Source organism: Giraffa tippelskirchi, chromosome 6 (assembly GCF_054371585.1).
Source record: "Giraffa tippelskirchi isolate mGirTip1 chromosome 6, T2T-mGirTip1v1.2.pri, whole genome shotgun sequence".
In the NCBI taxonomy this organism is placed as follows: domain Eukaryota; kingdom Metazoa; phylum Chordata; class Mammalia; order Artiodactyla; family Giraffidae; genus Giraffa; species Giraffa tippelskirchi.
In genome coordinates this window covers 169,294,543-169,321,684 of record NC_137280.1, presented here as the reverse complement: position 1 = coordinate 169,321,684, position 27,142 = coordinate 169,294,543, and the positions used below count along the sequence as shown (strand labels likewise).

The window sequence follows — 27,142 nt, the reverse complement described above, 5'->3', positions numbered from 1 at the left end:
AGAAGGAAGAAAGCAAGAAAGAACCCAGTGGGGATAGACTGGAATGGCAGAATGGGAGGTGTGAAGTAATAGTATATCAAGTATGCATATATATGTAAATATGCATGTATACTGGAGCAAGAAATGCAACCCACTCCAGTGTTCTTACCTGGAAAATTTCATGGATAGAAGAGCCTGGCGGGCTACAGTCCACGGGGTCACAAACAGTCGGACATGACTAAGTGTGCACACACATACACGCATGCATGTATAAGGGCATGTGTGTATGTGTTTATATAAAAATTCATAGAACCGTCTGCTGAAGAACATCTGGTAGCAAAGAGCTCAGCTAGTACCCAAAGGAACCAGGGATCCTTCGAGAAATGGCTGATTCCATGGCTGGAGCAGTGCAGATACAAAATGAGCCTGGAACACCTTGTTAGGCCAGAATGTAAGGAAATACTTAAAAAAAAATGGGAGCAAGTCACAGGGGCACAGAAGTCAGCTTGAATAGGCTCCCACTGGCAAGTACAGCAATGAATTATAAACCTCTGAAGAAAGAGAAAATCATGAATCCTTACTGTCAGTAAGACAGACAGACAGACAGACAGATAAAGAAGAAACAAGGATGCGTTCTTGCTAACAGTGCACAGCAGTGCTGTCTGGTAAATATGGGGGAAATGTCAAAGTTGGAAAAGCATGAGTTTGTAACTATCATGGTGAAGATTAAATCAGGCAAGAATAATGACAAATTAAACCTCGGGGGAAATTTTGATGAGAAGCAGAATACTGTATGATTTTAAAATGCCTTTTTAATAGTTGCAAAGGGGAAGAAAAGTACATATTGGAAAATTAGACAAAACTTTGAAGCGGTACATCACAATTACCGCTGCTACTGAAGGACATATGAACACTATGTGTGTCTGCAGATAACGATGTCCCGAAAAGGATGTAGAAAGATCTAGGTGGTATTTCCACCAAGAATACATACTCTGAATCTAATAATGAGGAAATATCAGAAAATCACTTATATATAAAATGAGAGGGATGCATTCTTCTGTTATCATTATGACTGGGAAAGAGAGAACATAAGAGAACAAATGAAGTAAAGTGTTAAAGATAGGTGACTCTAGATTAAAAGCTTGGGGTACTTTTGTACTATTTTTATTCCTATAACTTTTTTATAGAATTGAAATTATTCCCAAGGGGGGGGCAGATTAAGTAATGCATGTACATAGGCTCTTTGAAGAAAAAAATCCAACAACATAGAAATATATAAAAGGAAAAGTAAAAAATGAAAATGAAATGTCAGTCCTGACCGAAATCTCACCTTTTCTCCACTGGAAAGTAAGCTTTACAAAGTCAGGATATTTTAAATTTTTCTTTTCTGTTTTGTTGCTTTAATGTGTCCCAAGCCCCTAGACTAGTGCCAAGCATTAAAAAATGGCTGTATGAACTAGCTGCTTTATCACTGATTTATTGGATGGATGAGGCTTAGATGATAAAGAATCCGCCTGCCATGTGGGAGACCTGGGTTCGATCCCTGGGTCGGGAAGATCTCCCGGAGGAGGGCATGGCAACCCACTCCAGTGTCCTTGACTGGAAAACCTCATGGACAGAGGAACCTGGCAGGCTACAGTACATGGGGTGGCAAAGAGTCAGACACGACTGAGCGACTAAGCCCAGCACACAGGCACACTTAATGATGTGCTGTTCTTACTTAATCCACGTTTGTATAAGTTTTTCCCAAGTCTTTTAAGTAAATGGTATCGTTAATACTAAGAAATTCGAGCTTATTTCATTATCAATCATCATTGATAATTACCATTATCGTTATTCCCGAAACTTGCACCTCCATTATTACTGGGTTATTTGTTCAGCCTGAATGAACTTTTTGGCCAATCCAGTATTTCCATTTCTCTACCCTTCACCTTCTAAACAGAATACTTAAATCCTGTTGATAATATCTTTCAAAGCCTCTTGAATAATTCACTCCACTCTATTTCTCTTTTCTAAAAAAAAAATATATATATATATATATATTTATTTATTTATTTATTTATTTGGCCGCTCCGGATCTTTACTGTGGCACGGGGGACCTAGTTCCCTGACCAGGGATTGAACAGAGGCCTGCCTGTACTGGGGGGGGTGGAGCCTTAACTGCTGGACCACCAGCCAAGTCCCTACTCCTCCAGTGTATGTATATCATCTAACTGATCTTTTTCCTGGTTCCCTTACTCTTTATCATAATCTCCCTCTAATTTATGCACAGTTATCTTCAAAATATAGCTTTCATTATGTTTTCCCTGTCTTAAAATTTTCCAAGTGGCATTTTGCAACCTGTAGAATAGTTTGTAACTGATTTAACACGGATCACAATCTGCCTTCTAATTTATGGCTCTGCCTTTTGCATTCAACGCTCAAAAATCATTCATTCACCCATTCATTTCTTTCATACATATTAATAAAGCATACACTTCTTTCAGTTCCCTGAATATACTTTACTCTTTTGCTTCTGGTTCTCTGTGACTGCAGCTCTTTGGCCAACTCCGGACCCTCTATCCACCCTTCATTTAGCTAATTTTTATTCATGTTTCAAGTCTGAATTTACCTGTCACTTCCAAGAGGTTTCTCTGGATCATTCGTTTCTGCAGCCCCACTATATGTTCCCGCATCATCCTATTCTTCCTCTTTCTCTGCTTCGGTAACTCTAACTAATGTTTAGCTCCCTGAAGGAATGCAAGACTCATGAAAAGCAGGGCATGCAAAAGACAAACAGGAGAGAGAGAGGCCTGTGATGCGGCCAGACGCAGAGTAAGAGACGGCTGTGGGTGACGACATCTCATGGGAACTCTCGCCTTTTTACATCTCTCCCGCCTTCCCTGGTTCTGCCCCTCTTGATCTCTCCTAGGCCACTTCTCCCACTACGACAAGAGGTCTTGTTCTTCAACACACATCCAATTATTTGATTATATGCACTCTGGCCAAACAGCATCAGTAACAACAGCAGGATAACAACAAACTCCTTAAAAAAAAAAGACAACAACAAAAAAACCTGGCATGTTCCCAGGACTTGTCACAGCTGATCCCCATATGTAACACGCTGCATGTATAAATACACATGCACATACAACAGTCTGCATTCTAGACATTTTCTGCTGCTCACTTTCTGAATAAACTACAAACTCTGGGTAGTTGTTGCTGACTGTAACAACCTTTGTTTTGAGTCAAGCGCACTTGAAATAGACATGCTAGGCTTCAAGTTCAGTTCCTCTTTGGAAACAACCCTGACGTCCTAAGTCAACAACTTCCTTTTCTGCGTTCCCTTTCTGTGTTTGTGCAGTAGAGGTACCTCATATGCACTGGGCTTTTTAAAACACTACAAATACTACACTTTTAAAATATATTAAAAACTCTGCAGAAGAGTAAAAGAAAATAATTATACAAAAAGTGAGACTCTGCCCCCTAATCCTACACAATGAGCACCTGATGTAGGGTGAGACCAAGAGGAGAGAAATGAGCTGTTTGCTCAGTCTCAGTTCCCAACAGTATTTCAAAATAACTCTTACTGGCATTCTAGTATGTATAGGTAAGTATGTGTTACACACAATGGCTCCTAAATGCACGTGAGCAACTTCATCTGACCTAAGCAAACAGTCAATAACTGACAATATTAGACTTCATGGGAACTGTACAGTACTTTATAGCCAATTTAAGGGCTTTTTAGGGGGTATATTTGAATGTTCTAAGTAAACATTAGAATGTTCTAAATAAATACATTTTAATGTATTTTATTCATGTTTATTTTCACTAAGATACTGAATTGCTAACGAACAAATACAGTTGTTTGGTTCACATTTATGTATCTAGACTCTACTACTACTATGGCATTTTATGAATATATTTTTATTAAGTGAATTAATTACTAGCACCTAAAAGCTCATATATATTTGAGTTAACAACCCAATTTTTGTTGAGTCTTTTTTTTAACCCCCATGTTTCTGTACTCTTTCTATACGTGTACCTGCCTGGATGCTTGTTTCCTTCACCCGAATAATTCCTCTCTATCCCCACATGTCCTTCCCTATTGAGTGGGAACTTGATTGCTTCCTGTCCTCATGCCATCTGCACTGAAACTAGTCTATATCCCTGTACCTCTGTGTATGCAAACCTTTTAGAAAGGTCTTAATTCAGTGAGAACAGTTATCAGAACAGACACAATAGCCACAGTATCAGACCTCTGACCATTAGTCCCACAATTTTGCCAAAAACACTGTTTACAAATAGAGTAACAAAGACTAAAACCAAAATATTTTCAGAATGCAAAAAGAAAATCAAGTTTGCTAATCTCCCTCTACACAATGAAGTTTCCTAATCAAGTTTACATAATCACGTTTACTAAACTCCCTCTACACCTCCCAGAACCGCTCCCCGCCCCCAACCCCATGCACACACACACACAGAGGGTTATCACCATGCAGCAGCAGAAAGAAGGAAGCTCCACAAGGAGATCTACAGTAACAGTTTCTCTGGGGGATGGTATTCTATCATATACGACTATTTTAGCAAAGCAAAGCGAAAGTGAGCTATTGGTTGGATGGCACAAAGAACTTCATTAAACAGAGCTGAAAACTCATCATTTAGAATAAAAACTGTTAACAGAAATTCAACTTTAAACTGATCAACACTTACCTTCGAGGATGACTGGCATCAAATAATGTGTTATCATCATCCTCATCGTCTTGTTCTAAAGGTGTCAATTCCATGTTTTCTATGTTAGTGTCCAAAACTCCGTATCTCCTAGTCTTTCGGTTTCTTCTTCTCATCCTATTGAATAGAGCATATTAATGAATAAAAATTATTTCTAAGTGTGGTATGGATGATTTTTATTTTATACTTATTTGTAAATTAAAAATAAGTTATTCCAGTTTCTGACACTGAAGGCGTTCGTTATCAGAATGGCTACATTTTAGAAATGTAACCAATTAACCATCCAAGATTATTTATCTTAGATTACTTTTTAAAGAAAACCTTCTCCTCTACGTCTGTGTGCCATCACCATTTCTTCTGACTGACACACTTTCTTCTCTGTCAGCTGATAATGTTGACAGATGATCTCTTAAGTCTTTATTCTGGCCCAATAGTTTTACTGAGGCCTTCTATTCTAGCCTTTCTCCCATCTCCTCTAGGCCTTCTTACTTTCTGCCCCTCTAAGAAACTGTATGCATACATGCATTCAAATTCTAGGCTGGGTAGCTTACAATCTTGGCTGCGTCTAATCAGAATCACCTAGGGTGTTTTTAAAAGCTTCTTACTTGATCCATCAGTTCAGTTCAGTTCAGTCGCTCAGTCGTGTGTGACTCTTTGCAACCCCATGTACTGCAGCACGCCAGGCCTCCCTGTCCATCACCAACTCCTGGAGTTTACCCAAACTCATGTCCATTGAGTCGGTGATGCCATCCAGCCATCTCATCCTCTGTCATCCCCTTCTCCTGCCTTCAATCTTTCCCGGCATCAGGGTCTTTTCAAATGAGTCAGTTCTTCGCATCAGGTGGCCAAAGTATCCATATCCCCACACAATTAAGTTACATATTTTCAGGGATAGGATCTAGGCAGCAATAGTTTATTAATGTTCTACAAGTGATTCCAGTGTACTGAAAGCCACTATCCTAGATCAATGGTTCTTGAAGCACAGTTCTCTGGATCAGCAGAATATCAGTCATCTAGGGGCTTATTAGAAAAACAAATCGTCATGCCTACCCAGACCTACTGAGTAAGAAACTTTGAATTTAGGGCCCAGAAACCCATGTTTGAACAAACGTTCCTTGTGAGTTTGATGCAAACTAAGTTTGAGAATTACTGCCCTAGAGGAAGGGAACTATTTCAGAGTACTACACAGTATTATCTGAATGTACATGGAGAGGCCTCATGTTTTAGAATCCTACTCTCTCCTTCTTTCTCAGGTAACTTTCCTTTTCCTTCAAATCATTTTCCTCAATTTGCATTTATATGCGCTATGTATACACATTTGAGTGTTGATTTGCCTGTCTCTCCTACTAAGTTCCATGAGGGAGAAACCGGCCTATCTGGTTCACCACTGCATTATGATCTTGTAGCACAATGTCTGATTCATTCTCCTTAAATATCTGTTGAGGGTCTGGGTGACATCGTACTCTAGCTCAGTGATCCAAATCTGACCTTGAGATCAATGCCTAAGTCGCCTCCAATGTAACAACTTCAACTCCACACACAGAAAAATATGCTTCACACAAGTATCTGTGGGAGTTTAAAAACAAAACAGAAGCTCTCTCAGCAAGTGATAACAAATACGTTTACTTAAATTGTGATTCACTTTGTACGAAGTAATAAGCGGGATAAGAAATACTACAACTAGTGCAGTGAGTATATAGCAATACAAGCCTCTATATAAATGATAATGGGGACTCCTAGGAGATAAATGTATAAGATAAATATATAAATGCTTAAGACAAGACATACTTGAGTTCCACTAAGCATAGGGCATTGTGCTAGCTTCTGGATATCAAGTACTTGGCCTAGTGATCAAAACTTGGAAAAGATTACTTAAACTCTAGGAAAAATTAAGATAATTTCCACTAATCACCGCTTATAAATCTATCTGCCTAGCTAAAGATGGTAGAAGAGAAAACAGAGGTTTAAGTATAGTATTTAAACTACAAATACAACCAATGAAAGAATTAATACTAATATAACTAGCAAGAATGAGGTAGAACTAGTGATGGTTTGAAGTCTGAGTCTTTTTTATATAGTGAGAAATTACATGGGTTTATGTTGTTAAATTTATAAGCATATATAGGTGTGAATGTGTCTTTGTATATCACACACAGACACACACACCCTCATGTAGACCAGACGTCTAAACTTCTGTAAAGGATCAGACAGTATTTTAGACACTGTGGATGACATATGGTCTCTGTCACACATTCATCTTAATTTCTTCAGTTGTTATTTTGATTTTTTACAATCCTTTAGGCTCATGGGCTTAAAAAAAAAAAACAACAGGTCAGCAGACTGGATTTAGCCTATGGGTCAGTTTACCAATCTCTAATTTAGACTCATGAAAGTAATTCACAGAAAAACTAACAGCAGAAATGATAAAAGTATTGGCACTAAAAGTAGGAATAGAAAAGTATAGGGGAGTTATAGTTCACTATTGGTCACAGTGGTAAAGAATCTGCCTGCCAATGCAGGAGATAACGAGAGACACAGATTAGATCCCTGAGTCTGGAAGATCCTCTGGGGTAGGAAATGGCAACCCACTCCAGTATTCTTGTCTGGACAATCCTATGGACAGAGAAGCCTGGTGGGCTACAGTCCATGGGGTTGCAAAGAGTCAGACACAACTGAGCAACTGAGCACACTCATTGGTCCTTTTGAGCCACAGGATTTAATAAATTTGCACGCATTGCTTTGATTTTAAAACCTGGAAACTTAAGAATGAGTTAAGAATACTCAGGGTTTTAAATTCTTCTCTCCTGTTTTGCCAGTCTGTTGCTCCATTTTCTAACTCATATGGCTTTCCAAACATTCTTGCAGTTATAGCCATGTGAAATTATTTTTGGAAATAACCTAGATTCTTCCAGGTCATATATTTTATATTAAATTGTTAATATGTTAATAACCAGGCCATCATCAGTCATAGGATACCTTCGCAAGTCTTTAAAAAGGAAATGATATGAACGTCGATCTTAAGGACTTTTGATAATTATCTCAGGTGACATTCTTCTCCATTTCCAAGGTCATCATCATTCCTTGAATGATTTCCCAATCTTTCAATGAGTGGATAACCTGATCTGCCCAATAATGCTATTTTTCTCTTTCTGTGTAAAATGTAAACATCTGACTGCATTGCTGTGAACACTTTATTATTTATTCTAGCTTCTACTGTCTTTTGGAGAAGGAAATGGCAACCCACTCCAGTCTTCTTGCCTGGAGAATCCCATGGACGGAGGAGCCTGGGGGTCTACACTCCATGGGGTCGCAGAGAGTCGGACATGACTGAAGCAACTTAGCATGCACTGTCTTTAACATATATAAGTGCCACCTTCTGAATGTGAATCCAAGCTATTTGATAGGAACCTATTTCATACACAAAGAGAGTGCACTCTTTGGCACCAAATAAATTGGGGAATGTAGTTCAATCAAAATAAATTTTGTATTTTAGTAAATGCTACTAATTCACCTAAGAATAAGTCAAATTAAAAAAACAACAACTACATATTGTAAAATAGAATTTAAAGTTAAAATGAGACTCCCCTAAGAATATCTTTCCTAAGTCCAAAGATATAGGCAATAATGGCTACATGGTCATGGCAGTTTTATGGTCATAAAAACATCAAATACAATAGAAAGATCCATATGCAGTGATTTTTTCCCCCCTCAGAGAAAGCCAGAAATACTTATAAAGCCTTAATATTGGGATGATTCAAAGGACCATCTACTTAAAATATTAATAAATATTAAATGTAAAATATAATACATATAAAAAATGTATTGAAATCTTAAGTAAAAGGCTACTTCTAATATGCAGTGTACACTATTTTTAAACAAAAGAGTAAAGGAGGATTTAAAATTCATGCAATTTTAACAGCTGTGGTTCTTTCCACAACTTATTATTTTCATTAAGCTCGCAATGCCCAAACTTGTCTATGTATGTTAATAATTACATATATAGCATTAATATATGTGTACATTATTTTACCAGACAGAGTAAACGCATAGTTGCAATCTGAAAACAAATTTTGTTGGGTCTTAAAAACGGAACTTTAAATGTGTAAAGAGGAAAATATGTAAGCCTAAGAAAGCAAAAGAAAGTAGCAGTAAGGTTTATACTATTGGATTATATTCCTTTATCGCATAGCAATCACAGGTAAATGATCTTGATCAGATACCTTCTAGATATTCAAGTTATTATTTAAATAGTTGTCTCAACTGGATGCAGATTCCTCAATGCTACATTATACTCAGGTTGGTAAGAATCATTTCTGTTTAAATAACATGTAAAAGCTACAGTAGAAAAATAAAGCTAAAGTACTAAAGTAAGGTTGATAAAGTTTTATGTAAAAATGTATGATGCCACATAAAATAAACACAACAGAATAAAACTCCATTTCGTTTTACTACTCTGTGAAAGGGAGATAAGCAATCAATGTAACCTGCTACAACTTGCTACACTGATCTGATTTTCCTGTTTTAACTGAATGCCTGTAGGATATTATTAAGTAATTTCAACAACACAAGAGAAGACTCTACACGTGGACATCACCAGATGGTCAACACCGAAATCAGATTGATTATATTCTTTGCAGCCGAAGATGGAGAAGCTCTATACAGTCAGCAAAAACAAGACCGGGAGCAGACTGTGGCTCAGATCATGAACTGCTTATTGCCAAATTCAAACTTAAATTGAAGAAAGTAGGGAAAACTACTAGTCTATTCAGGTATGACCTAGATCAAATCTCTTATGAGTATACAGTAGAAGTGAGAAATAGATTTAAGGGACTAGATCTGATAGACAGAGTGCCTGATGAACTATGGATAGAGGTTTGTGACATTGTACAGGAGACAGGGATCGAGACAATCTCCAAGGAAAAGAAATGCAAAAAAGCAAAATGACTGTGTGAGGAGGCCTTACTGATAGCTGGGAAGAGAAGAGAAGCAAAAAGCAAAGGAGAAAAGGAAAGATATTCCCATCTGAATGCAGAGTTCCAAAGAATAGCAAGGAGAGATAAGAAAGCCTTCCTCAGCGATCAGTGCAAACAAATAGAGGAAAACAACAGATTGGGAAAGACTAGAGATCTCTTCAAGAAAATTAGAGACACCAAAGGAACATTTCATGCAAAGACACGCTCGATAAAGGACAGAAATGGTATGGACCTAACAGAAGCAGAAGATATTAAGAAGAGGTGGCAAGAATACACAGAAGAACTGTACAAAAAAGATCTTCATGACCCAGATAATCACGACGGTGTGATCACTCACCTAGAGCCAGGCATCCTGGAATGTGAAGTCAAGTGGGCCTTAGAAAGTCTCACTATGAACAAAGCTAGTGGAGGTGATGGAATTCCAGGTGAGCTATTTCAAATCCTCAAAGGTGATGCTGTGAAAGTGCTGCACTCGATAGGCCAGCAAATTTGGAAAACTCAGCAGTGGCCACAGGACTGGAAAAGGTCAGTTTTTGTTCCAATCCCAAAGAAAGGCAATGCCAAAGAATGCTCAAACTACTGCACAATTGCACTCATCTCACATGCTAGTAAAGTAATGCTCAAAATTCTCCAACCCAGACTTCAGCAATACGTGAACCGTGAAATTCCACATGTTCAAGCTGGTTTTAGAAAGGGCAGAGGAACCAGAGATCAAATTGCCAATATCCACTGGATCATGGAAAAAGCAAGAGAGTTCCAGAAAAACATCTATTTCTGCTTTATTGACTATGCCAAAGCCTTTGACTGTGTGGATCACAATAAACTGTGGAAAATTCTTCAAGAGATGGGAATACCAGACCATCTGACGTGTCTCTTGAGAAACCTGTATGCAGGTCAGGAAGCAACAGTTAGAACTGGACATGGAACAACAGACTGGTTCCAAATAGGAAAAGGAGTACGTCAAGGCTGTATATTGTCACCCTGCTTATTTAACTTATATGCAGAGTACATCATGAGAAATGCTGGGCTGGAAGAAAGACAAGCTGGAATCAAGATTGCCGGGAGAAATATCAATCACCTCAGATATGCGGATGACACCACCCTTATGGCAGAAAGTGAAGAAGAAGTAAAGAGCCTCTTGATGAAAGTGAAAGAGGAGAGTGAAAAAGTTGGCTTAAAGCTCAACGTTCAGAAAACTAAGATCATGGCATCTGGTCCCATCACTTCATGGGAAATAGATGGGGAAACAGTGGAAACAGTGTCAGACTTTATTTTTTTGGGCTCCAAAATCACTGCTAATGGTGATTGCAGCCATGAAATTAAAAGATGCTTACTCTTTGGAAGGAAGGTTATGGCCAACCTAGATAGCATATTTAAAAGCAGAGACATTACGTTGCCAACAAAAGTCCGTCTAGTCAAGGCTATGGTTTTCCAGTGGTCATGTATGGATGTGAGAATTGGACGGTGAAGAAAGCTGAGCGCCGAAGAATTGATGCTTTTGAACTGTGGTGTTGGCGAAGATTCTTGAGAGTCCCTTGGACTGCAAGGAGATCCAATCAATCCATCCTAAAGGAGATCAATCCTGGGTGTTCATTGGAAGGTCTGATGTTGAAGCTGAAACTCCAATACTTTGGCCACCTCATGCGAAGGGTTGACTCATTGGAAAAGACCCTAATGCTGGGTAGGATTGGGGGCAGGAGGAGAAGGGGATGACAGAGGATGAGATGGTTGGATGGCATCACCAAGTCGATGGACATGGGTTTGGGTAGACTCCGGGTGTCGGTGATGGATAGAGAGGCCTGGCGTGCTGCAATTCATGGGGTCGCAAAGAGTCAGAGACGACTGAGCCACTGAACTGAACTGAAGTAATTTCTTCTATTTAACATTCAAAACTAGATTGAGGACTATAGTATTTAATGTGTATTTTATATACATACACTCTCCTATGTGATCAGGTACAGCGATAAAGCTGAGTAAATCTTAATAAAGGTACAACTAATGATACAAAACTTGCCTTGACCAGTTTGGGGCAAAAAGGTGAATTAGTGACCAAGAATGATTTTGGAACTCTTTTTTTTTTTTTTGCACAGAGACATAGACACATAAAAATTGGTGATCCACCGTTTCAGTTGTCTATGCCAACACAGTATACAACATATAGCAAAAAATATTTTATCTGAAATCTCTCTCATCTTCATCTCCCATTCTTTTTTCTCCTTGCTCCCACCCCATCTCTAGCCTTGTCAGACCTAACCTCTTGCAGATTATAGTTTCAGAGTTCATATACCATAAGACTATGGTACGGGGGAGATTTTAGAAAATACCATGAACACCCCCACCAAAATATTACAATTGAAATTGCAGATACAAAAAGAATTCACTAAAAATAATTACTTTTTCCTGGGTGTGCATATAAGTCAGGAAATTGAGGTAAGCAGCTTGCAAGCATTACCTGAGGTAATGCTCACCACAAGCCTGTAAGTATCCTCATTCTAAACATAGAAAGTCGGACCTTAGAAATGTTAAATTTGGGACAGTAAATAGTAGAACAAATAATCAAGCAATTTTATTCCCAAGTCTGGGTTCTTAAACATTAGGCTGTACTGTCTTCCTATATGATTGAAAGTAATTTTAACCAAGGTCCAAAGTTAGCCACCAGTCTTCTGATCCCTAACACGATGATCTCACATTATACTAGACTGGATATATTGCTTCAAGTGAATTGCATTTTCTGGTTCATCCTTTACTGGTAAAAAGTAAGAACTTGGCAGCTACTAGCAATAGCAAGTACATTTATGTTCTTCTGGTTAGGCCATTTCTTCGTTTGGATCACTGCAATTGGCTTTTTATTTATCCTAAAGGAACCTTCTTCTGCCTTTAACAGAACCATGATTTTGCTTAGACAGCAAGTGAGCCCAGCCCTGTTGTTGCTTAGTTGCTTAGTCTTCTCCAACTCTTTTGCAACCACATGGACTGTAGCCACACCAGGCCCTTCTTTCCCAGGACTTAATTCACCTCTCCTTCCGTGGAATTTGACTCCTAAACTAAGCGACAAAGAGACTGAAAACTACTGCATACCTACACAATGGATTGTTCCTGCCAAGAAATGTCTGTGGTACTGTAGTGTCTCCTCTCCTAAACTGACTTAATTTCTGCCTGTGAATCTCCAGTTGCTCTTTGACTTTCTGTTGTTCAGTTGCTCAGTTGTGTCCGACTCTTTGTGACCCCATGGACTGTAGCACACCAGGCTGCCCTGTCCTTCACTCTCTCTCAGAGTTTGCTCAAACTCACGTCCAGTGTCAGTGATGCCATCCAACCATCTCACCCTCTGTCAGCTCTTCACATCAGGTGGCCAAATATTGGAGGTTCAGCTTCAGCATCAGTCCCTCCAGTGAATATTTAGGAATGATTTCCTTTAGGATTGACTGGTTGATCTCCTTGAAGTCCAAGGGACTCTCAAGAGTCTTCTCCAACACCACAGTTCAAAAGCATCAATTCTTCGGTGCTCAGCCTTCTTTATGGTTCAACTGTCACATCCATATATGACTACTGGAAAAACCATAGCTTTGACTGGGTGGACCTTTGTCGGCAAAGGAACGTCTCTGCTTTTTAACATGCTGTCTAGGTTTGTCACAGCTTTTCTTCCAAGGAGCAAGTGTCTTATAATTTCATGGCTGCAGTCACCATCTGCAGTGATTTTGGAGCCCAAGAAAATAAAGTCTATCACTGTTTCCCCTACTATTTGCCATGGAGTGATGGAACTGGATACCATGATCTTAGTTTTTGGAATGTTGACTTTTAAGCCAGCTTTTTCACTCTCCTCTTTCACCTTTGTCAAGAGGCTCTTTGGTTCCTCTTCACTTTCTGCCTTAAAGGTGTGTCATCTGCATATCAGAGGTTACTGACAGTTCTCTTGGCAGTCTTGATTCTCGCTTGTGATTTATCCAGCCCAGCATTTCGCCTAATGTACTCTGCATATAAGTTAAATAAGGAGGGTGACAATATGTAGCCTTGACATACTCCTTTCCCAATTTTGAACCAGTCTGTTGTTCCATGTCCAGTTCTAACTGTTGCTTCTTGACTTTCTGAGATCTCAATATTCTTACAGGACATCCCCATTAGTTTAAGTTAGCCAGGGTCATTCTATGTGTTTAATTAAAATAGTAACTAATAGAAGTAGTAATCTAATATTCATTTAATATTGGAAGGAAGCATTAAAGGAAAAATATAGAGGAGGTGGAAAATATTATTTCCTTTGAAAAATCTAATAAGTGTTTTCCCTACCCAAACACTTCTCAGTTTAATCAAACCTAGTCCATTTAGTAAATGTCTGAGTGCAAACACTGTACTTAGCCTTAGCTAAACAATGCTTTGTAAATAGCCTTTGTTCTGAGGTTTTTGAGTCTTCCCTAGACCCATACTGATCCCTGATAAGAACTAAGAATGCTCATGTATTAGGCAACTACTTACCCAGTGCCTACCATATTTTGTACATAATGTTCAGCACTGGGGATATAGTAGAGAATAAGACATACGAGTCTCTTTTCATAAAGACCATATACTAATCTTAGGAAGCCTACCCTATTCCTTCTATATATATTTCAATTTCTACAGAGAGAATCTAATTTTTCTTTGGAATATTTCTAGACTCAAAGGGGAAGTTACTTCTAGTTACACATTCATAATACTGAATTAGATTAAAAACAATATGGAAGTTTCATGGAGTTCAAGTATTTTACAAGTAAAATATTCTCAGTTATTTCTCATATCAGTTAGTGAAATGATGATTTTTGGCCCATTCTTCCCTGTTGGCACAAATAAATAATGCTGCTGTGTTGCCACACCTATTTTGGAAGTGGAGGGTCAAAATGGATATTCATCAAAATAAATGATTTTCATAATCTGGAAGCAAAAAGAATGAGTTCTGTTCTGAACATTGCCCAGACATTGTTAGCACCAATCAAGGTTTGGACTTCAGGTGGCCAACGATATTTAGGAGTTGGCCTGAATGGATGCACTGGATGCTTGTTAAAGGGTCCAATTTTTCTTAGCCATCGATTCAGAATTTTGCTGTTAACAATGTTAGTGAGTCATCCAATAGAATCAGACTGAAAAGACTGTACCCTTATAAGCTTTACAGAAATGAAGATGGAAAATCCATGGCAAGAAATATTTATATGTTAAGATTATAGATAAGGTAAAAGCAAAATGAAAAAAAAGATCATCCCCCAAAAGTTATCATCAGACTCATTATTTATTTTGTGTATGAAACAATACTTAGGATACTCCGATTCTTTATGGGAAATATATAGCATTAAAGAACAATTACATGGTGAGAAAAGTAATTACTGCTCAATGTTCTGCCAGTATTTTTTTCATATCAAGAAGAAAGTCTTAGTTTGGTGGTTATATGTCTGTAACACTTCATGAACACTTTCTAGCTTTCTCTTTAATAAAAAGTGGGCCTGGATTTGCTGGGTTTTGTGAACCAATACTATTCAGCTCAAATAATGTTTCCACCAATGATTTTCAAACATTCTGATCTTAAAATTGCTTTACATTCCTAAAAATTATTTAGGACCCTGAATAGCTTATAATTATGTGGATTATAAATATCAATTCTTAATATATTAATTAAACCTAACAAAAATTTAAATACCATTTGCTTTTTAAAATTATAATAAATCCACTACAGATTAACATAGCTTTTTGTGAAAAATACATTGTCAAAAAGAAAATCAACAAAGGTGAAAAATGGCATAGATTTAGATTCTTTTTCAAATCCTGTTAATGTCTGGCTTAAATGGATAGAACTAGATAGAAAATGAAAAAAGAGAAATTAGAAAAATAGAAAACTGCTAGATTTTCATATCTGCTTCAGCCCTCAATCATTTGCTATGTGTTGTCTGGTTGAAGGATATGAAGAAAATCCAGGTACAGTAGATATGAGTTTGGAAAATGGAGGTACATTTTAATAGCTTTTCAGATACTGGTGTTCATGTTTTTTTGATAGAACACCAAAAGTCAACAAGAGGTAGTTATGACTGTTATGAGTTAGCTGCACTGTGGAATTTGAAACTATATCAATGAACTTCTTGTGTCCTATAAACTTATAAGGGAATGTATTATTTTGAAAATAGTTTCAATCTTGCAGATACCTGAACAGGTCTCAGAGAACCCTCCCACCCTCCAGGGTTCCCTGGATCACATGTCTAGAACCACTGGCTTATGCTGTACTTTTTCAGTTAGTTATTTAAGCTAAGGAATGTTTTAAAGGAACACATGAAATAGTTGAGGGTAGGCAGTTATAGGGAAAAAAAAGTGAAATAATTTGGAGAACAAACCAGTGCATTCCTACACAACTACTTCTGCTGCATTAAATAGGAAGTAACTACCTGCTGCTGCTGCTAAGTCGCTTCAGTCGTGTCCAACTCTGTGTGACCCCATAGACGGCAGCCCACCAGGCTCCGCCGTCCCCGGGATTCTTCAGGCAAGAACACTGGAGTGGGTTGCCATTTCCTTCTCCAATGCATGAAAGTGAAAAGTGAAAGTGAAGTCGCTCAGTCGTGTCCGACTCTCAGTCGTGTCCGACTCTTAGCGACCCCATGGACTGCAGCCCACCAGGCCCCTCCGTCCATGGGATTTTCCAGGCAAGAGTACTGGAGTGGGGTGCCATTGCCTTCTCCAAGGCTTCCTTATCTCTTCTCTTGGCTGGCTTCTTCTAACAGTGAGTTCTTGGCTCTGCATGTTAGCTCTTTAGAGAGGTGGTCCCCAACTCAGTTAAAGAGGCTTTATTATGATTTTTCCAAATTGGTCTCATTACATAGTTGGAATGTTATAATACCATGATTGACGCCATTAACTTTACTTCTTTAACAATGGAATGTATCAAGTGGGAGTTACTTACAACAATATAAAATATCACTAATTGAACTATATAATTCCTTTTCTATTTAACAAGGCATTAAAGGGAGTAGAAAAATAAGTGATAGTTATTCATAACCTGGTACAATGTAAGCAACTTGTTTACTTAATCAAAGGGTTGATCACAGATTTGGACAGACATCATGTTACCAGAGAAAAAAAATTCAAACAAAGCAAATGATGGACTGTACAATCAGTCATGATCATTAGATATTGTGGGACACCACTTTATTCTCCTAGGTCAATTTTATCACATGTAAAGTGAAAAATGTCATTTAAGTGTCCGTATTTGTACCAAATCTGAACTTTAAGTAATTCCCTAATAACATTCTATATTAAGAATAGGCTCAAAAAACTCTTCAGGTGTAACTTTAAACTTCTGAATGACTTAGAATTATTTACAGATGAATTCATTTTAGAAAAGTTTTTTTGTAAAATAGCAAATCTATCTATTTACTAATTCAAGTTTTTGTAAAGTTAAAATCATATATAGTTGCTAAGATATTAAACATACTCTCCAGCATTATAACGGGATCATATTTATGACCTTTTTTTTTTTCGTTTGCTGCATAGGTATCAGTTTTCCATCTTATCAAGAAATCGGTAACATTTCGCATCATATTTAGTGTCATGCAAAATGAACGCTACACATTTCTAATGGTGACTCTAACAACGACTAAACCATACGAAGTTGTCAGTTTTCCCGGTTCAAAAGAAGATGGAAAGTAAGAAACATCATAAGGTACAATCGATGGTGGCGAGTTAAAAGTCAGCAGCAATAAAATGCTGTTAAAAGAACTTCTCTTTTTACATTGTATATAATAAGTCACCCTTAAGATCATTCTGCATTACTATTAACTTAAATAAATCCTGATATAGAGGTTCGGGGCTAATTTATCATTTAACATGAAAGGGAGGCAGCAGGGACTTGGCGGTCTGAACACTCCCAAAGGTACCACAGGCTTTCCAGACCGTCCTTGTCACACTCGCACTCAGCAGGCACCGAGACTGAGCGGCTGGGAGGAGGTCAGCAGATAAGCGTGCCTCAGGCCTGCCGGGAGGCTCGCGGAGGCTTCGCCTCACCTGACCGTCCTGGCGACGAAGTACACCAGCACCGCGCCGCTCACCACCATCAGCACGGTCAGGGCCCGCTGGGTCATGGGCTTGTCGCCGGGGTCAGGGCTCACGGCCAGGACGCCGCCCGCCGGGCCCCCGGCCCCCGCCTTCCCGCCGGGGTCGTCGGCGGCCGGCCCCGCCCCGGGCGTGCTGCCATTGCCGCCCTCGGCGCCCCGCGCGCCCGCGGCATCCAAGGCCGGAGCGCGGCCCGCGGGCCGGGCGGCGGAGGGCCCGGGCGGCGGAGGGGGCCGGGTGCGCGGGCCGCGCGCCGCGGGCCGGGGGTCGGGCGCGGCCCGCGCTGCCGGCGGCCGTCCGGCTGAGGGCTCGCTCAACTCGGGCAGCAGCAGCGACAGCAGGAGCGCCGAGGCCAGGGCGCGGCTGAGGCAGCAGCTGCAGAGCGTCGGCTGCATGGTCCTCGGACGGTTCCCTCACCGCGCGCGAGCTCCGGCGCCCGCCGCCCTGGCTCCGGGCGGGACCATGGGCGTGTTAACTGAGGAGACGGAGGAGATACGCTGACTGAACCCCGGACGAAGACCTGGCCCGCCGCAGGTGGCGGAGGGGGCAGCCGCGGCAGCTGCCGGCGGCAACCGGAAGTTCGTACATCTCAGCGGCCCCCGGCTACTAGGGACGCTCGCGGTTGCTAACCTTCCGGGGCTGGCGCGTTCCGTGACGTCAGGCGCGCGAGGCCGTCTGCGCCCCGCGCACTTCCGGAAGGCGAGGGGAGGGAGCCTGCGGTTGGCTCCCTAGAAGGAAAGCAAACCGGAACAGAGTTGTGTCAAGTGTGCAGCAACGCTTTGCAGGAAGAATCCGGGAGAGAGTGGAAGCTCGTCATTTGAGTTCGTTGGTGCAAAACTGAAGAAACACAGCCAGTCATTTATTAAAGACCGCCTTGATGTTTACCTCAGCTCAGGTACACATTTTACTAGACAGGGCGGTTGGCTCACTAGAAAGAAAGCGAACAGAAAGAGAGTTGTGTCCAGTGTGCACCAACTCTTTGCGGGAAGAAACCGGGAAAGATTGGAAGCTCATACTTTGAGTTCGTTGGTGCAAAACTGCATAAACACAGCTAATCATTTATTAAAGCCCGTCTTGACGTTCCCCTCAGCTCAGGTACACGTTTTATTAGACAGGTATTTTTTCCTGCCTCTAGGTCCTTGACCTGCCTTTCCTTAGAGCATTACGTTAGAGAACTGGTAACTGTACCAGTAATTGGTACAGGTATTGGTAACTGGTAATTGATTCTCTGCATTTTGGAAATATAAATCTTTTTAAAAGTTCTTTCCCGTGTTACAACCCAGGGCTGTCTTTCTTAAGGAACTAGGAGTCATCCTTTTAAAATGTCAGGAAAGGAGACAGCACCGGTATCTCCCAGTTTCCTTGGAAGCCTAGAAGCCTAAGTTAGGCAGGTGCTTCGTTTCAAGTTGTAATACTTTCTCCCGCCACGAAGCTTAGAGAAAATTTACTTTTCCTTTGTGGAGGCTTCCCTAGTAGCTCAGATGGTAAAGCATCCGTCTGCAGTGCATGAGACCCAGATTCAACCCCTGCGTTGGGAAAATCCCCTGAAGAAGGAAATGGCAACCCACTCAAGTATCCTTGTCAGGAAAATCCCATGGACAGAGGAGCCTGGCAGGCCTACAGTACATGGGGTCACAAAGAGTCGGAATTTCCTTTGGGTAAACAGAACTGGCTTAAGAGTTTTCCTATTCTTAAAATATCTTAAGCTTTCTGTTGAATTGAGTTCAGACAGAGTCCTGACCCCTCTTTTCTGTTGTGATTGTCTTGAATAAGTCTTTCCCTGTTAACTTTGAGATCAGTAATGTGGAACTTTGGGGTGAGCAGATACAAACAAAAACAACAGACCAGAAATTGAAGTTAGTTTCTGTTCTTTTAAAAACTTACTCATTCAACAAATTTTTTAGACTTTCTACTCCTTCAGAACTTTGTCTGAGTATTGAACAGTAGAGAAGATATCATCCTTGCTCTCATAGCCCTTAGGGCCAAATGGAAATAACACAATAGTCACATTCATTCTTATTTTGAAGTGCATGTTATAAATGACAAACACAGGGTCTATAGTAAATATTGTGTAAAGGACTATTGAAGGTAAGGTGGTCAGTATAGTGTCTTCTAGCTGCTTGTGGGTAACAGGCTCATGCAGTGCTCCTGCCATGTAGAATTGCAGGGACTAGGCATCTTAATGCTGGGTTCCACTGTGAGGAAGACCATCGGTGACACACACTAATTTTAGTTTCCAACCTGGACATTTATCAATAATGAAGTGGCTCCTTGGGTTTCTTCTCTCCCTTATCCACAATCTTATTCAGAGCCTTACATGGAAGAAGGTTAGTATTTAATGCTACTCCTTTCCACTCCTCAAAAAAATCCAATATTCAACACACCAAAAAAAAACCAAAACACCATCTTTCCTTCCTTACAATATCTCGTTTTACCGTTGTGTTCCTCACCTTGATTAATGGCATTATTCTTTACTCAAGTGTTCAGATGTAAAATCTTGGAGTCATCATTTATCCTTAGCTTTCCACCTGCAACAATGCTTACTGGTTATGGCAATGTGCTAAATAATTCTGAAATAGCAGAGTTAAACTAATGATTCCAAATGATTAGAGCATTCTAATCATTCTAATCGTTCTAGTGTTTCAGCAGCTAGCTACTTGAATCAGAATCAGAAATGGAATTTGTTAAAAATGTTGGTTCTAGGTCATTATTCCAGAAATTCTGAGCCAGAATTTTGGGGATTGGGAACATGGATTCTGTATGCATTTTTACTAAGCTCTCAGGGTAATATTTATTTGCACTAACATTTAAGAATCTCTCCATTCCCTCACCACCTATATCCAAATGTTATCGACTTTTCCTCATTTCCATAATGTCTCTGTCATTAGTCAACTCTTTTCTGTTCCCTGCTTCTGACAAAGAATTGTTTTTAAATTGCTTGAGATCTTAAGCAGGCAGAGAAGCTGGAAATTATTGTGATTTTTGCATAATACCAAATTATCTGTAAACTGTCATGAAACGGTATTTTCAATTCCATCACAGGAACTAGGAACCAGTTTCCTGGGAGAAAATATTGTATTTTGCTTGTATAATATAAAATGACAATTTGGGGCACACATGCCTATTTAAAAGACAGAATGCCCAACTAATTGGTATTTCTGAATTTTTTCTATTAATAATAATGTTACTTGTTCATTTACATGTTATTGTCTTGCAAACAAGTTGTATCAATCAGGAGAGATTTAAAAACATAAAAGAGAAGAAAAGTTACACTTACTTAAGTTAACCTGCATACTAGGAAAAGACCCCTATTTTTCTGATTTATCAGGGAAGACCCCAGCTGACAGAACAGAAGTCTTCCATGGAAATGTGTAAAATACCACTGGCCTATTAAGTAAAATCTAATCCTCCTTCCCTGGTCCTGTATTGAATAATAATATTGCATACTAATTAAGTATCTGTTGTGTACCAGATCTCATGTTATGAAATGTTAAACAGTTCTCTTTGTTTAGTCCTTACCAGAAAAAAAAAACAAACACTAAGCCATTATTGTTCCTAATTTACAATTAAGAAACCACGATAAAGGATAATCAAGTTGGTGAAAATCAGTATGAGTAAAAGCAATAGAGCTGGTCAATAAACTCAGGCACTGTAGCCACAGAGGTCAATATTGCCTGCTACATTTTGTCTTATCCTAATTGTAGGCTTCCATGATTTGAGTCTAGCTTATTGTCTCAATCAGCTATTGTTAGAATAATGCTGCATAACCACTATCGAAAAATACATCAGTGGCATACAACAAATAAGCATTTACTTTTCACATGTTTTTGGTCAAGGTGAGAGTTACAAATTTAAGTTGGCCTTATGGATAAGTAGAAAGGGGGTGGGGAATAGGCATAAAGAGAAATGAGCAGCCATATATGTCTTTTTCTTTTTAAACAGTGACTGGTTACCCAAAGTCCTACCTGATGGCCTTGACACATATCTCATTGGAGAGAGAGATGTCACATGGCTGCTTCCAGCTTCTGGTAATCTGAGAATTTTGGTATTAAAATGGGCATATTCTACTCCCTATAGAAATTTATGTTAGTAAGGAAAAAGAAGACAATTCATATTGATAGGGATTTCATTTATATTGATGTGTGTGTGTGGAAGTCGCTCAGTTGTGTCTGACTCGCGACCCCATGGACTGCAGTCTGCCAGATTTCTCTGTCCATGGAATTCTCCAGGCAAGAATACTGGAGTGGGTTGCTGTTCCCTTCTCCAGGGGTTCTTCCCAACCCAGGGAAAGAACCCAGGTCTCCCACATTGCAGGCAGATTCTTTACTGTCTGAGCCATTTATATTAATGGGCATATCAATTTTAGCTCAGTCTAGTAGAGAACAAGGCTCAAATAAGTGTTCTCTGGTGGCAAAATTTCCTTGCTTGTCCATTAAGGAAGAGGGAATGTAGGAGGTTTTCTCAACTGTAATGGTCATTCATATTGACATCTGATAGAAGAAGTCTCTTATACTTTTAAATGGCAGGATACTGCCACATCAGGTGGATTGTGCATACCCTGAGGTCCAAAAGGAAAAAGTTCAATAGTCAGGAAAAGGGAATATGAACTGATCACAAAACCAGGAAGTGGAGAGAATGTACTAAAAATCTTGAAGGTGAAGAGTTGGAATTTCAGAGGACAACTAAAGAACAATAGTTCAAGAATAAGAAGAAACAGTGTTGTTGGGCTAGGTACTGCATAAACAAGTAGGAATCTGAATAAATGTTAAGGTTAAATTTCTAAAACACACAAACAAACACCAGCTATATAAATGGGCTGTGGTTCCTGAGAGGAAAGAAACAAGTTGAGTATCTCTGGAGCTCTGCCTGTGGAAAATTTCCCAGCGATATTGCATGAACCTGTAGTTCAGTCAGAATATGGGAGTCTCTCTTGTCTGAAGAGGCAGAGATCAGAGTTCTGGGCTTTTAATGGCTGGGGTCTGTGGGCCAAGGCATTAAGAAAAAGAGTCTGTGGAGGTCATGAGGTTCATAGAGAGGTTCCCCACACATCCTTGACTGAGAGCTGGACAGTACTACCAGACGTGGCCACGTGAAGTCCATAAGAAACTTGCTGTTACAGAGGTGAGAGCAGAACAGAGACATTCGATTTAGATATTAAACAGTGCTGGGGACTTTGGAATTAGGGCCCAGACATACTGAATAGATCTCTTTAACACCTCCTAACAAGGTGGAAATCAAGTGGAATCGCTACTTTATTATAAAGACCACACCCAGAGAAAGGCCCTCTTTATAACCACTTTAACAAAGCTTGGAAACCAAGCCCTAGCAAGATTCTTAGAGGAGAAAGAGTTTGAGATTGGATCTCACCACTTGACTAAGGAGCTTCCCAGTAGCGCTAGTGGTGACTAATCTGCCTGCCAATGCAGCAGACACAAGAGACGCAGGTTTGATCCCTGGGTTGGGAAGATCCTCTAGAGTAGGAAATGGCAATCCATTCCAGTATTCTTGCCTGGAAAATCCCATGAACAGAGGAGCCTGGCAGGCTGAAATCTATGCGGTCCCAGAGTCGAACATGACTGAGCACACAGCACACAATTTACAGGGACTTGGAAACAGATAAACAGAAATTATACAGTCTCAAAAACAGAGATACAGAAAGATTCAAGAAAAGAACAAAACACTTTGAACTTACACGACAGTATTATACAGTTTAATATATATGCACTGGAGATCGAAAAGGAAAAGCAATGTAATGAGGCAATAAAATATTTTGGTAAATGATTTAAAAACTTTGATTTACAGTTCCACGAAGATCAGAGAGTAGTAAGCAAGATAAATACCAAGAATAGCACATATAGGCATATCAGAGTCATACAGAGTCACAGATATCAAGAGTCCAAATTAGAACATCTTGAAATGAGCCAAAGAAAAAGATGGATTACACACCAAAGAAAAATAACTCATATGAAGGCATAAGTTCTCATCCAAAACAATGGCGACCAGAAGCAGTGCTAAAAGAAATTAAAAAGTTATGAGCCTTGAATTCTATATCCAGTTAAGTTATCTTCTTAAAAAAAAAAGTCAAAACAAAGATGTTTTCAGGCAAGTGAGAGCTGAGAAAACTCATTTCCAACAGACTAAACCACAGGGTGTTTTTCAGGCTGAATGTAAGTGGTATAAGATGGAAATTTTGATTTACAGAAAGTAGAGAATGGCAAGCAGAAATGGAAAATCACTGTGTAAATACAAAAACCTATTTTTATTTCTCCCTAAGTTTCTTAAAAATAATGCAATGCTTTGCATAAGGCCGTGTTTATGATGCGTGTACATCTAAAAACATGGTAATAGAACGTAAAGGCAAAGGACAAGGGAGGTGAAGTGAATGGAAATACACTGTTTCCCATTTGTGAAATATGATATGGGACATGCGAAGTTCGAAATGTCGGGTGTGAAAAGGGAGTCATGAAGTAGGAAGCTCCTAAGGTTAGAAGTGGGATGTTTATAAACAGAATCATGCTCTCCTAAGGCTATTACCTTTGTGAAGTATGAGATGGGAAATGTTATGTGTGAAATGGAGTTTATGGAGTAGGAACTACTAAGGGTACAAGTGAAAATTGAAGTGACCCAATATTGTTGCTAACTAGGCATTGTAACAATAATAATGCAGAGAAATATTCTTAGAGCAACCAGCAAAAAATAATGAATAGAAGTTATGTCTATAAAAGATAATATAAATAAAAATTTATCTTTGTCATTTATTTCTTACAGTAGATCATGAAAATGGCATTTTTTTAAAATAATAGATGTGATACATTGATACCACTGAGGTTTAGAAACTTACAGAGTAAAGACAAAATAATTCTACCACCCTAAGAGTGTCATTTCAATATTCCAATATTGTATATGTGCCTGTGTGTATATATGTATTCGGTTCAGTTCAGTCGCTCAGTCATGTCTGACTCTTTGTGACCCCATGGCCTGCAGCATGCCAGGCCTCCCTGTTCATTACCAACTCCCGGAACTTGCTCAAACTCGTGTCCATTGAGTTGGTAATGCCATCCAACCACCTCATCCTCTTTCGTCTCCTCCTCCTGCCCCCAATCTTTGCTTATATGTTTAGAACAATGCATGCTCAGTTGCTCAGTCGTGTCAGACCCTTTTCTACCCTATAGACTATAGCCTGCCAGGCTTCTCTGTCCATGGAGTTTTTCAGGCAGGAATACTGGAGTATGTTGCCGTTTCCTACTCCAGGGGATCTTCCTAACCCAGGGTTCAAACCTGCGTCTCCTGTATTGGCAGCTGGATTCTTTACCACTGAGCCACCTGGGAAGCCCAGTCAGAACAATAGACTATATGTAATTTATATTCTATTTTTATATTTATGTCATAAATGATATTTTATTTGTCACAAGGGTATCTGTAAACATGAATTTTAATGATTTCTTTACTATATTGGACAATTTCCCTATAGCTAGAACACTGTTATTACAAATGTTGTAATAACGTTTGTTGTTGTAATAACATTTGTTGTGTCTGACTCTTTGTGAGATGACCCCATGGACTGCAGCATGCCAGGCTCCCCTGTCCTTCACTATCTCCCAGATTTTTCTCTTCAGTTCCTCTCTACTTTCTGCCATTAGAGTGGTATCATCTGCATATCTATTTATTAAAAATACCACTAAGGTATTATTTTGATTAAATATTTTCTGCATCTTTGCCCATGAATTATTTGTTAAGGGACTGTGTGTTGATGCTCTCATTTTAGGGTATTAGGTATACAGAGTCTCTCTGCCTTGAAGATTAAAAAAATATTTTCTTGTGTCACTTGTTTAAAAAGCCAAAGAGGATAGAGCTGAGGCAGTACTAACTGAGGAATGGTTTCACTGACTATAGCTGAGCACCCAACCCAATGAATAATATTAATAGCTGTGGAAAGGAAACCCAATACTGTGGTCTAGATACAGGTAAGAACACGGGAGGGCGATGTTTGAGACCAGAGCCACTGTGAAGTAGGGCTGTAATACCTTTGTCTCCCATTCTTTGCATCATCACTTGGGAGATGGTTAGGCCTCAGAGACGAGGGTTATACTAGTTCACATTTCATCCTATGCAGGAATTTAGTATTCCTGAGGTGAGGGATAGTGTATTGGCAGTGGACCTAAAAGTTAAAGCCAGTATCAGTTTTGAGGGGGGAGAAGGAATGAGATTATTGTGTGAAGTAAAGCAGTTTTGACTGGTTTTATACATGCACCGCACAGCAGAATCCTCCCCAGCGTGAGTGTCACCACATGGGTGAAGAACTGCACTTACGGGGCAGTGGGAATTGACTGAGGCACGAATGGTCATTGGGATCAAAGGACCATGAGGTTTGTAATCTGTAAGTAATATGTCCGCAGCCATCTTCCCTAAGGCCTCTTCGGTGCAATATAGGCTTCGGTGGTTGGTATTAGCAGGTCAGAGGAGGGAATGCAGTTTATCTCTTAAAGGTGAGAAATAGGATGGGCACCTCAGAAAAGAAACCGGATTCACCAAGGCCATTAAATACATAAACCTTTGTGAACAGATCTTGCCATTCTTTGATAGAGCTGAAACCCAATTTGGCACCCCACTCCAGTACTCTTGCCTGGAAAATCCCATGGAGGGAGGAGCCTGGTAGGCTACAGCCCACGGGGTTGCTAAGAGTCAGACACGACTGAGCGACTTCACTTTCACTTTTCCCTTTCATGCACTGGAGAAGGAAATGGCAACCCACTCCAGTATTCTTGTCTGGAGAATCCCAGGGACGGTAGAGCCTGCTGGGCTGCCATCTATGGGGTCACACAGAGTCGGACACGACTGAAGCGACTTAGCAGCAGCAGCAGCAGCAGCGACACTATACTTGTGTGTTTCATTCCAGAAAGAGCATATGATGTCTGGATAGCCATCATTGTATTTTAAAGTGGCTCTTTAATTTGGAAAGATAAACTTAATGCCATTCACGAGAGAAAAATGCTTCCTAATGATCCATTGCTTCTGTATGATGAAAACCTACTAGTTTTTATTAATAAACATTTTTATGTAAATAGCTTAAAATATTTATACATTAAAAATGGTTAAACTTTTTGAATATGTTAAAATATTTATTTGAGCATAGTAAATTTATATGGTTCAAAATTCAAAATGTGTAAAAGGATATTTACTGAAAAACTGTCTTCCATCCCTATTCACCACATAAACAGCTCCTCTTTCAAAGCCTAAAAATATCTTCAGTTTTTCATGCAGCTTCCAGAGATAAACATACGTATATAAGTTATATGAAAGTGCCATTTTTAACACAAATGAGATGGTAGTATTCTTTACATACAGTCTGGTACTTTGCTTTTTTGTTGGTATTATTTTTTAAAATATCTTAGAGATCATTCCATATCAGTATATTATAAGATTTG

General features: G+C 39.5%; 1 protein-coding gene and 1 long non-coding RNA gene across 3 annotated transcripts in view; one reads left to right on the top strand and one right to left on the bottom strand.

Annotated features, from left to right (window-relative positions):
- FAM174A (family with sequence similarity 174 member A) overlaps nucleotides 1–21,247 on the bottom strand; it is a 30,458-nt gene extending 9,211 nt beyond the window's left edge. The window contains exons 1-2 of one of the 2 annotated variants that reach the window (XM_081498870.1): nucleotides 17,670–21,247; nucleotides 4,672–4,806 (exon numbers count right to left, since the gene is read on the bottom strand). In XM_081498870.1, the coding sequence (XP_081354996.1) occupies nucleotides 4,672–4,806; nucleotides 17,670–18,112 (578 nt within the window). In that variant the 5' untranslated portion in view covers nucleotides 18,113–21,247. Of the gene's footprint in view, nucleotides 1–4,667; nucleotides 4,807–17,669 lie in introns of those variants that run through there. The other variant, XM_081498871.1, reaches the window with a different exon arrangement.
- LOC145509651 (uncharacterized) overlaps nucleotides 1–27,142 on the top strand; it is a 579,505-nt gene that overhangs the window by 176,451 nt on the left and 375,912 nt on the right. The window contains exon 4 of the long non-coding RNA XR_014056274.1: nucleotides 17,160–17,328. This is a non-coding gene — a long non-coding RNA (uncharacterized LOC145509651). The remainder of the gene's footprint in view (nucleotides 1–17,159; nucleotides 17,329–27,142) is intronic.